The sequence below is a fragment of the Rattus norvegicus genome, chromosome 19 (genome assembly GCF_036323735.1).
Source record: "Rattus norvegicus strain BN/NHsdMcwi chromosome 19, GRCr8, whole genome shotgun sequence".
NCBI classification, from domain to species: Eukaryota; Metazoa; Chordata; class Mammalia; order Rodentia; family Muridae; genus Rattus; species Rattus norvegicus.
Genome location: NC_086037.1, coordinates 24,804,487 through 24,817,297, shown reverse-complemented (window position 1 = coordinate 24,817,297; position 12,811 = coordinate 24,804,487). Strand labels below are relative to the sequence as shown.

The following is a 12,811-nucleotide window of genomic DNA, read 5'->3' as shown; positions in this document are numbered from 1 at the left end:
AGGCACTGCTCAACCACCTGTACATACACATCTCCCGAGATCTCTCTCCTAAATGGGAGGTGATCGTGTCCACCTAGTACAGCACATGCCCTGGAAGGACAAAAGCTACCTACAAGAGCTGTGGTGATGACTCCCAGGTTAGAGCATCTGCTGCTCTCTCAGAAGAACCACATGGTCCCTAACAATCATCTACAATGGGGAATGCTATTCCCTCTTTTGGATCATGAGAGAAATGCACTCAGGAGTGGCCCAGACATACATTTGAAAAAAAAAGATCCATTGAGTTACATGATAAAAATAAATATAATCAGCAACAATAAAAAACACAGCATATGAATGATCAAGTGAAACAACACCTATAAAAACCTATTTCCCAAAATGACGTTGATGGTCATTATCTTTATGGTTTAATAATAATGCTGTATTGTAAGAAAAACTGAGGCACATGGTTCTCGATTAGGATTATTCTATATTCCTTTGTGAAAGTTGTCATTTTTTCTGCAGCTCTACAGGCATGAGTGTGTGTTACTCAATATCTGGTGCACACAGTCAATAAGGAATGTGTGTTGTAGACTGATATAGACTAGGATGAGCAGAACACATGACAGCATGGATACAGTATGTCAGTGATTACATCATAAAGTGTGTGTCCATAAAAAAAGTCACATTATCCACACAAAAGACACTATCACCCTGTGTACCCCTTGGTGGCTTTGAATTCACTGGATCATGCAAAGATCCATATCCAGCTGTCAGTTCTAAGTCTACAGGAGGGGAAAGGACCCTTGAATAAGATGGTCCTAAGAGTCAAGAGTTACAAATCAATTTTTATTCATAAGGAATACAATTTACAAAAAACAGGCATAAAATGAACAACTAAAATGGTATAAAAAATGAAAAACAGTAACAAGAATATATAACTATGAAATAACAAAAAGAAAACTTCAATGAATATCATAACCAAAAACATTTCTTAACAGCATTTTCTTAATGAACATTTAAAAACACAGTTGTAGTGCTGTTTCTCCTCTAGGACGTGAGATGTCAAGGCAGTCCCCTCAGTTGTCTCTCAAATGGTGTTATCGGTAGGAGAGAGGAGAAAGACCTCAATGAGACAGGCTGGCATACGGATACATAAATTTAGGGTTTCTATATACATTGAGGAAATTATCTGAGAAGAAGAATATTCCCCCAAAAAGTCTTTGACTGTGAGGATTGTCGTCACAGGGAATTCCTGAGAGAGAAACTCATTCCTCAGGGGGCTGTCTTCCTGGGATCCGTCCTATGCCATGTCTCCTGCAGTTCCTGAGACCTGGGAGGAGAAGGCAGCTATTAAGACACTGATTTGGTGGGGACATGCATACCAGCTGTCAAGTTGCTGCCTTCTGTCCCCTCAGCTACATTGGACAGACAGCACTGATCTTTTCACTGAAATCATTGCTGATATCTCTGCAGGCTGGGAACATCACCAGCAACCCTCACAGTACTGTGGGAGAACAAGCTGCTCCTCAGACTCTACCAGTGCAAACCAGAAATGGGGCAATGGGGAGATACCTAATTGGGGTGCAGGAAGAAAGAGAAGGCCACATGATACCCAGATCAAAGCCAATGACCAGGACTCATTTGCCATTTGCACTTGGTTCTTATCCCTACAAGGTGCTTCCAACCATAACATGACCCCTGTATGACCTTTGTCACACGACCAAGAACTCGTTCAAAACTCTTCATAGCATCCAATCTGTGATAGGGAGATGCAGTCATATGATATGTTATTCCTATGTCACCATTTCTGGACTGCAGTTTCAAAAAGGGCAGAGAAGTATAATTGCCAATAATTCAGTTTCTGAAAAGTGGTTAACATCCCAGAATACTTGTGCATACACAGAGCAATGAATAACTCTATCACATGAGGTGGGTGACTGATTGGGTGTGGGGAGATTAGAAAGATGATAGGGGAAGCAAAGATGTATCCAATAGGCAAATGGTGTCAGACATTGTTAATCTGACTCAGCTGCTCGTTCCTACCACATTTTGCTGGGTCTGGAGGTTGCTGGTCTTCTCCTGTTCGTCTTCATCTTTCCGGTTCAACTCAAACAAATATCGCTGTACCTCCTTGCTCTCCTGCTTCAATGTGACCAACTTCTTCTTCATACATGCCTGGTCCATCAGGAGCCGGCTGTGCAGGTTGCTGGAAACACACTCTGCATAGTAAGATCCTGAAGCCTCTTCCTCCCATTCCAACTGCCAAATCCCACAAACTCCACCAGGTCCCAGATAGCCATAAAGACTTCATAGAATACATCTCCATACATGTAAGACTGCTGCACAAACAGCAAACGGCCAATCCAGGGAAGAATAAATTGTTTCTGTGACCCAAGCACCAATAAGAGTCCATGTCTGTCCAAAAGAACAAGGGATCTACAACTATCCATGAGAGCCCAATGCATCGGGGCAACATCAATTAGTAGGCAGTAAACAACCACAAGAGGACAGTAGAACCAAGGGAGGTCATGCTAACCATGTGGTCCACACATTGAGCTTTGTTAAACCTGGTATGACCCCAGAGCCCCAGGTTGGCCTAATAACACTCTGATGCCTGAATCAGTGTAGTCCTATCCAGAGCCTTCTAAAGATGCATAGACACTGTGGTGATAACAGACAGTCTCTTATGGAACTGAAACTGAGTCCAAAAGACCCACGGCACAGTGATATTTAAACAGCAGAAGAGATGGACCCAGAGCTGCAGACCCTCCGGTCCAGAACAAAGAGAGGCAGACATGGCCATTCCACAAGTGATGGGCCCTTCTGACCAGTACTTACCGATAGAAGTTAATCTCCTTCTTGAGCTCCTGAAATTTCTCACGATGTTCAATGTTCTTTGTGTCTAAGTTGTGCAGTAATGACATGACCTCTTTCTCCTTTATCTTCAAGTTTTCATAAAATGGATTTGGCCTGAAGTACGGGCTGGCCCCAAGAAGATAGAACCCAATGAACATAGAGGTTTAGGATTATATGAACTCAGGCTGTGCCCTGTACTACCCCAGCCCTGGAAGGACACTTTCTGAATTCTACATATTTGGATCTTCTTCAGCTTCAGAAACTTGGAATTGTGTGCCCAGGACAACAGAAGCTAAGCACCCAGATAAAGGGTTCCCTGGCTCACTTTTTTCAATCAGGAGGGCTGGATCTGCATTCAAACCTGTTATGCTGTCAAGAGCCTAGGACACAGAGCTTACCCAACCACACACACACACACACACACACACACACACACACACACACATCCAGAAACCTCTGATTTCATTTTTCCTGTTTTGACAAGTGGAATGCTACAAGCCGAATAACTAATATTCTAGAGGCAGACAGTACACATAATTCTGGAGATGAGACCAGATATTGCCACAAACTTATAATCTGCCCAAGGCATACAAATGTATAGACAAATGTGACCACACAGGCAAAGAACTGTACTGTTGAATGTGGGGCTTCCAAAAATAAAGCACTTATTCCTCCATTAAACTATTATACAGGTATATACTGAGGTCAAAAAACAGACCCCTAAATTCCAAGTGTGCAGGGACATAGAAACATATAAAAGTTGTGCATATGCATGCAGACCTGTGCACACACAGACACACAAACTGGGACACACCCACAAGGAAAGAAAAGTAAACAGACTCAGAGAATGAGAAAGAGAGACAAATATGGAAAGAGCACAATGGGAATCAGTAGAAATGTATGCACCATTACTGTCTCAGTGTTTAAGGCACACAGACAAGAAGGAACAGGCCTGAGCCTCAGGCATTCTAGTTAAGCATTGATATGAACAATGTGGGACCTGTCACCTAAGGGTGCTGCCAGGAGATGATAGCGTTCAGTCACCTTCCTAGCAAGTACAAACACTGTCCACAAACTCACAGCACCTAGAACCTTGCAAAGCTACCACCTGTCAAGGGCTTTCCAATTGTACACTGGGAACTCATGCTCCAGTGACTTTATCCCTGAAATCTTCACTCAGATCACAAGTTCAGATTTTCAACAGGCGGAATCAGAGAGTCCATTTCCAAACTCACTCCTCAGTAAGGGTCAGGTTCTGAATCTCCTCTCTATGGGAGATGAGGTTTAGAACAAGGTCGTTTGTTTGGAGCAATGCATACCTCGTGCTCATGGATCCACCTGTCACATAAAGGAGGCGATCTGTCAGCTCATTTCTCTCCTTGGTTGTTAGCTCCAGTTCTCTATTCAGCCTCTCCTCTTCCTCGTTGGCCTGCACCTTGTTTAGGATATTTTCAGGGGATGACGTCTGTCTGCAGGCCTCTGTAGGTAGAAGAACACAAGTGAACCTGCATGGGGCAAATGCATAGAGCATACACAGACCACATTGAGGTCCAAACAGGAGAACATGCTTGGAAGCCAGTGTCACTGCAAGGAGTTTGGTCTATGTGTAAGAGGCCTCCTAAGTGGATCACAGTTCCCCCACTACTATATAGAGACCAAGAGATGTAAGCAGCCAGGTGTTCCCTATGCCCGCCCACACAGGCTTACAAGTACCAGAGAGATGCCTTCTCCAGGATTATTATCAGGTACGCAGGCTACAACCTGGTTTCAGGACCCTCACCCCTCTGGTTTCAGAAGTCAGATCATCAATTCAGCATCCACAATGACTTGATTGATCAGGGATACTCAGATATCCTACACTGTTACTCTAGTCCAATAACTTTGCATTAAAAAGTCATGTAGGGTGAGGACATGGTCAACAGACTTATTAATTACCCCTACTGAAATGACAAATGCCCCAGAAGTGCCAGTAGGTTACAGGCTCTTTCTCTACCTGCTCCATATACTTTGGCTACTGTAGAAAAATATCTGCCACACAGAACCTCTAATATATGAAGGTAAGATTGGCCCCGTCAGCCAGAGGTAGTCAGAGGATTTCTAAGAATATAAGGTCATGTCAGGAGCACAATTCTCTCCCTCTTACTACTGTCAGATAGTCACTGAATTTAAAGAAGCAATGAAAGTGAAGTACATTGATGCCCTGTTTAATTCAGAAAAGTTATACCCTCCATGACTCCTGATGGTGTTATTATATCAATTTAACATACCGAATGCACTGTAAAAGTAAAGACTAGAAGTTCACCCAATAATAGCATAGGCAGTGCCATATCCTCCATGTGATTATGGAGAAACTAATGATGTGAAAACCTTGACTTTCAGGAATTGTGATAATCATGGAATTCAATATCTGTGGAGATGTTCCAGTGGTTGTGGACCATTGCTATAAAGGCCAGCGGAAGACCCCCACACACACCCCTGACAGGAAGCTCAACATACACTGCCCAGAACTTACTCCACATTCCCCATGTCCTGTGTCCATCATTACCTTTAGGTTTCGTTTGCTTCACTCTAGACTCTTCTCTATCAACATCAACTCTCCCAAAGTGCCTACAAAGACGGGCAAACATGTCTGTGGATATATCCTTTGGACACTGAGAGAAAAAGTAGGGAATTGGTTGTCACAACGATACTGGTGACATCACAGGGATTCCAAGGTCTCTCTAGGAGACAATAGAATGTCCACGAAGGGACGGCTGATGTCATGGATAACAGACTTTGCCTCCCTGCTAATGTTCTGCCTGTACTGTGCAAAAGCTGATGGACCCTTTTCAGGGGACTTCCCTGTGGCATAGCCACTGAGCACCACATGCTTCCAAAGCCAAATTTGGCTCTAGGCTTGATTGGAAAAACCTAAGTCATTGCTTTGTATCTAAGTGAGTGCTTCCTCCCCAATCCCTGCACAGAAATGTTTCATCCTACCTCAAATTCTCCTCAGTCAGCAATATTACCCATTAAAGATTACTGAGAAATCACACCAGTTCCTATAAGTAGCCAAAGAGGTCTCCTGTCTCATCATGTGCAGGTGCATGAAATCACACCCAGAAATAGCCTGTCGGGTAGGTTGCAATGTGGGTGTGTGTTATAGGTACAACCTGAAGCTTTGTGCTTAACATTTGACAGTTGCCACCAGATTCTTTAGGAGAAAGAATTGCATTCATTATGGTCCTGGCAACAATGTGGTGATCTGTTAGCAGAGGAAACTGAAATATTGGATCCACCAGTGAATGCACCCTCAGGCTGAGTGTGGGGCTCTCCTCTTTGCACTTAAGTTACCAAAGCAGGATTGCTTACAGGCCTCTCTAAGCTATAAGGTGTGATTTCATCTGAAAAATAAAATAGTCAGCAGATGTGGGGGGGGGGGATGCAGCCAAAGGAGTAGGACAAGCCTAGAGACATAACTCAGTGGACAGAGTAAGAAACAAGCATCTTTACTCCTGTTTCATTGATCACCCCACAAAACACAAAAGCATCTATCGTACTAAAAAAAAAAAGACAGTTATTTTCTTGAATGCATGCACTAATACTGTTTACAGTATTAGTAGCAAAGCTCAGATTTTGGGGGCAGATACATGACTTGAACTATCTTCCTGACAACATATAAAGCAATAAATAAATAAATAAATAAGAAAAAAACACAAAAATAAAAAACACAAAAAGCACAAGACTCTCATGTGAAGTTACAGAAGAGTGATCCAGTGGTCACTTCTGACCAGGCCATTTAAGCTATGACGGTGCATAGTGACCCTTAATTTGATGGGTCCTACATAAAGCTTTGTGCAATATTGTCATTTTAACAAACCTCTTCCAGAACATACATAACGACACAGGATATGATTCCCATGTCCTTGCTGTGTATCAAGTTATTTTTCTGTGTCCTTGATTGTCAGGCATATTACAGCAACAATCTGAGATGGCTGGTAGACTTGGAAGAAAGTGGATATGAAAGATTCCCGTTTGATATCAGTACAGCCATTTCTTAAGCATGAGAATCTTTTAAGCTGGCCCTCGCTTATCCCCTAGACGTTAGACAATAGACCAGAAAGTACAGAAAGCACATTCCCACCCACTCTCTAGGAAGCTGCCCGACCATGAGAACAGAGGGTATAGAACATATTTACTGCAGGGCAATTACAAGACAGGAAACATCTCTGGGAAGCTGACTGACCACTATAGAAGTGAGATATCCTTGGTACTGAATGCAGCTGTGCTATAGGCTGACATAGCTATAGCCTTGTCCTGGGAACTCCAGAAGAGAAACACCTGCCAAGACAGATATCCTTGATCCTTGTCCTGGGAACCCCAGGATAAGAAAACATATATCAAGTCAGACGTCCTTCGTACTGAAATAGCTGCATTGATGTGGTTATGGCCTTATGCCAGGAATTCCAGGACGAGAAACATCTGCCTAGTTATCCTTGGCACCGAAATAGCTGAGCTAATGAAACTGTGTGATCGTAAATGACTGTTTAAGCTGTACATTTCTGTTGTTCGAGGCTCCTAACATCCCTCCTGCGTGTGGACCATGTCGATCCCCAGTGCATTGGTATCCCAAAGTAAACCTCTTGTTTTTACATCAAGACTGAGTCCTGTGTGTTCATGGGGTGGTGATTGTCCTCAGGACTGGAGTGAGAGTCTCCTCTGTCTGAGGGTCTTTCAGATAAAGCTATAGTTGTGGGTTACACACCTCAGCTCTCATTGGCTAATGCTGTCCTCACAGTCCTTGGAGGCCCCTTTGTAAGACGACCTGTTGGAAAGTGGAAGCAGCTTTATTTGAGCTCAAAGTGAACCTGACGAGCAACGTAGAGAACAAGATGGGGTAATTGAGAACCTGTCTAAAACCAGCACTGAAACCCACCCTCCATTCAAAGCATCATCTACCAATTCTTGAATTTTTACCATTCTCTGCCAACCAGTCTTTCATTCAGGAAAGGTAGAAAAGAACTGGAAATGATCTTTGTATTCTAAGGACCTTGATCTGTCTTTCCTTAGGTCCACGTTAAGAACAAATGAAATGGGTATCACCATCTGAACAACTTAGTATCACCTACTCAGCATTTCTAGCCTAATACTGTGCCTATGGCAATCTCAAGCTTCCCTGAGTGTTGCTGCCCCAGCAAGAAGAATGAAGAACTGAGGTCAAACCCAGTGAACCTTTCAAGGGGTTAGAAGAAAGCCATCAGAGATACTGCACTTCTTTGTCCTTAGATTAAATCAAGATGATACAACGTGAATCTATTGGGCTATTCAACCACACATCTTCCTCACAACGCCACCTATCTGAGTTCATTGCTTGGCAGAATTCATGCCCCACCATCCTAGATATTTCTTGATTCATTGCTGCCAACGGCCAGGTTTCCTGAATTTTGTTTTTTGTAGAATTGGGTGTAGTCAATCATAGTTGCCCTCTGTAAGAAATGACAAATATCTATAATAACTGACCACACTGTACTTGTGTATACAAGTACAGTAGTGGAAAATTCAGCATAACTGAGGAGTGGGAAATCACCACTGTGTCCTGGCTTTTCTCTGCCCATATCACAGCTCACAGGCGGCTGGGGCAAACCTTGAGTTCCTCTGTAGAAACAGAGTGAGGTTGAATGGACACTGAGCAGGCAGAGCAACACAGCTGAGGCAACTCAATTCCAGCAAGAAATGCATTATGTGTTTCCCATCTTAACAGCTCCTTTTGAGGACTTGTCCCCACACCTAGCTTAAACACAGCAATTTTCATACATGCCCGCCTGCTATTTCATATTGTTGCTGTAATACGCCTCCACATCATAGATTTCAAAAAAGAAAGAAAATAAACCTGACAGTGAGAAGGGTGATGCTTGTCAACATCTATTGTGTTGGGGGCCCAGGTATGGTCACAAATAACCAGGACACAGGGGATGCAAAGCAAAGGCAGATGCAACTGCATGCAGCTGCAAGTTTATTAACCCTTGTATAGGCATGAATATGCATTACCTCACTTTCCCTTTTGGCAAGATATAATAAGATCGTTATTCCCATGATACCAGGAACAACCAGGGCAAGACTAGGCAAAGAAGTGAGACTAAGCAAAGGCTTCTCCTTAAAATATCTGTATAGCAAATCACCCCTCTTCCTAGTATCACAATATACTTGTCATAACCCAGAGAGCATGAGAGCAGCTTTCACAAAAAACGGACACAGTACAGCATAGTGTAAGGTAAAGTGAGAAAAACATTTTCTTCTCAAGGGCAGCATTGCAGCCACTGCTTGCATCTCTCAGCCGTCTTTCCTTGATCCTGTCAGGGAAGTGTCTCTCAGTGACTCCTCAATTTCTCTCTTTGTCCTTTTGTTTTAAAAGTAACACTTTCTATAACATAGCTAAATGTCCTTGAAGGGGTTTAATCATGCAAAAAGAAAGCAATATAATATATGATGTATGCAACCTTTAATGAGTGTATCTATTTTCTTAGGGGTATTTTTCAGATACCTTCACAGATCTGGATTTAACTTTGGTAATTGTTATCTGTCTACAAAATCAACAATATCGAATAAATATTCCAGTTTTCTGGCGTAAAGTCCTCGGGAGTAAGAACTAATGATTTTGGAATTTGCTCGGTGTCTATTGTTATGTCCCTCATTTCATTTCTAATTTTTAATTCATGTATTGTCTCTCTTGTGCATTGTTACTTTGAGGAAGGGGTTGTCTCTCTTGTGGATCTTCTCAAAAAAAAAAAAGAGGAAGAAAAGAAAAAGACAGCTCTTGCTTTCCTTGACTTTGTATTTTTCTCTTTGTTTCTAAAGGCTTGATTTCAACCCTGAGTTTATTGCCCTTCATCAGATCCTACCAGACTCTCTATGGGATGAGGCTTTGCCTCACTTGGTAACAGCAGCATGGAATAAATGAAGCTTCTGCTGATCTCTGTTGTGGTGTTGCACATCACAATCTCACCGAAAACCATGCATAGCCTGGTTTTAGGCTCTATTAAAGTGGCCCACTATTTCAGTGTTCCCTGCAAGGTGCCATGGAACGGTAGTAACATAATTCTGCATGCACATCGACAGGTTTCTCCACGGTCTTCTGGGTCATTTGATAATAATTTATAGTGAGTTCATGGATGAACACACACACACACATACACACACACATACACATACACTTTACTGACATGGTGCATATTCTTTGCACACCAAAAATAAAGTGAGCGTTACTGAAAATGCACCAATAATGGAATCGATGGAGGGAGCTGTGGGGAAGGTGGGGCTTAGAGTTACTTAAAAGACCTGATGCAGATTCGCAGATTCTCCTTCTATTGGAGGAGAAACTTGATAGACAATGTGGTTCTTTATTTTCTTTCTCTAGAGCACACAGGAATAGGGTGGCAGCTAGGGCTTTAGCATGTTTGGCAAGTACTGTAGCACTGAATTAAATCCTAGGGCTGGAACCCTATTAATCATCGACAACAATTACAGGGCAGGCTGGATGACGACACTCAGCTGACAATGTGGACATCTCAACACAGTCACTGGACAATGGCTGACACACTTGTCTGAAGACTGGAAATGTTTCTCGATCTTGGAGAGGAAAGAAGGACCCTCCAACTACACTGTCCTCAAAGGAAGTTTATTCAGGTGAGGGATGACAGGGACTGTTTTGTCTCACGTCACACATGTCAGTAGAAAATATCCTAGGTATTGGATGGCGCTGTTAGCATTAACAGAACAAAGCACATAGTGTTGGGAAGATTAATAAATTATGAGTAGGATTAGAAAACCCCAAGCCTCTTCCAGGTTCTAGGAGAGCAAAAAAAAAAAAAATACCACGAAATATGGCATTAATGTGATAGTTTGGTTAAATGTAGTTACTAGTTTCTATTGTGATACCTATTGTCAGTGCCTGCGCCGACAGTGTGTGAATATCGGGTGTAGGTTTGTGGGGTTGAAAGAAAACACGTACACGGGTCACCCCTTTTTAGCGAGTGCCACCAAGGCTTTACTGAGATCTCCTTATATACCAGAAGCAAAAGCCGTGGAAAAACAACAAGGCAGGTGAAAATCCCCAACCAGGAAATTAGGACAAGTCTGTGAGGTGAAAGTTCCAGCCCAATCAGGGGCATAAACAGCTTCTTAAAAACAAGAAGCAGGATAGCTCAGTGGGGAGGAAGGGTGCCATGGAAAATCCCAGCCCCAAATCAGGGGCTAAGAGCAGCTGTCAAAGGTGTAAACAATTTCTTCCTATAGCAGGCTGAAAGGCTCAGCGAGGGGGGAGGGAAACACCAAGGTAGGGCCCAACAGGAGCCTTCACTGGTGGCTCTAATGTTTCACTTTCCTCTACCAACTGGCCTCCACACTGTTTCTAGCACCATAATGATTTCAAGTCTTCCTCCTAAGGAATTTTGTGGCAACCATTGAATGCTAAGCACAAGGCTTCATGGGTGTTCCCCAAACACACACCCATGTTGCAACCTTCCATGCAGGCTATTTCTTGATGTGATTTCAAGCACCTGTACATAATAAGACAGGAGAACATTTTGACTGCATATTCAAACTGGTATTATTTCTCAGGAATTTTTAATGGCTAATATTGGTGAAGGAGGATAATTTGAGTTAGGATGAGACATTTTTGGGCAGGATTTGGAAGGAAACATTCATTTAGATGCATAGGAATTACTAAGGTTTTTATAATCAACCCTTGAGGAAAATTTGGATTTGGAAGCAGGAGGTGCTCAGTGGCTCTGCCCCAGGAAAGTCTCCTGGAAAGGACACCTCAGCTTATGCTCAGTACAGGGAGAACATTAGCAGGGAGGGAAAGTCTGTTCCCCATGACATCTGCTGTCCCTTCTTGGACATTCTATTGTCTCCTAGAGAGTTCTTGGCGTCCTCTGCTATGTCACCAATGTTGTAGTGACAACCAGTGCCCTAGTTTGTCTCAGTCTGAGTCTGGCAGATACATCCTAAGACATGTTTTCCAGTCTTAGAAGTGTTTTGGGAGGGGGGAATGTCGATTGTGGAGAGACTAGGGTGAAGGAGTCTGACCTTTCGTCTCACAGAAATGATGGACAAAGAAAGTGGTTCTGGGGAATGTGGAGTAAGTTCTGGGCAGTGTCTTTTGAGCTTTCTGTGGAGGCGTGGGGGAGGGATGGTGGGGGTCCTGCAAGCTTAAGCTGACCTTTCTAGCAATTGGCCACAACAACTGGAGCATCTGCAAAGGAATTGAATTTCCATGAATATCACAATTCCTGAACGTCATGGATTTCAGAACATTAATTTTCCCATCCCCAAAGAAAGGATATGGTAAGGCCAATGCTACTATTCTGTGAACTTCTGGCCTTTACTTTTAAAGTTGATTGGTGGCTTGTTTTTTGTTGGTTTATTTATTTATTTAGTTGGTAATATTATTTATTGCCAAAGTCAAACATCTGGGTTACATCCTGGGACCCACATGACAGAAGGAGAGAAATGGCTCCTGAAAGTTGTTTGGTCATGTGCTGCGCACACACACACACACACACACACACACACACACACACACAGACACTCATACTCATACTCTCACTCATACACACACAAACTTTAAAGCAATAGTAATTTTTCTTAGTGTCTGATATAATTGGTTCTAATACAAAGACATCCTGAGTGTAGTTACTATATAATTAAATAGTACTCATGCTCTCAGGCAAAGAGTTTAAAGTTTATAGGTACCTAATAAACTAGCATTGGGACATATAAAGAACATTTAAATGTTCAGCAGAAATACAAAGAACAACTAATTTAATTTGTTAAAAGTGAAAGCTTATACAATTCTGAAGGTTTTTATACTGGTTTTATTATACATGTAACTATGAAAAGAAAACATACATACTTGATCAATGAAATGAGGAAGAGTGATTTAATGAACAGAAAAATGGATGGTACTTCAAAATTTCCATGATTATATATTATC

The 12,811-nt window shown here is 42.4% G+C and overlaps 1 protein-coding gene across 3 annotated transcripts in view; it reads right to left on the bottom strand.

The window, feature by feature from the left end:
- Positions 1–5,529, bottom strand: part of Speer4cl1 (spermatogenesis associated glutamate (E)-rich protein 4C like 1) — a 204,568-nt gene extending 199,039 nt beyond the window's left edge. Inside the window, exons 1-4 of one of the 3 annotated variants that reach the window (XM_063278572.1) lie at positions 5,384–5,466; positions 4,158–4,317; positions 2,821–2,964; positions 1,668–2,188 (exon numbers count right to left, since the gene is read on the bottom strand). In XM_063278572.1, coding sequence (XP_063134642.1) covers positions 2,008–2,188; positions 2,821–2,964; positions 4,158–4,317; positions 5,384–5,465 — 567 coding nt within the window. In that variant the 5' untranslated portion in view covers position 5,466 and the 3' untranslated portion in view covers positions 1,668–2,007. Of the gene's footprint in view, positions 1–1,667; positions 2,189–2,820; positions 2,965–4,157; positions 4,318–5,383 lie in introns of those variants that run through there. The other 2 variants (XM_063278573.1, XM_063278571.1) reach the window with 2 other exon arrangements.
- Positions 5,530–12,811: the final 7,282 nt, after the last annotated feature.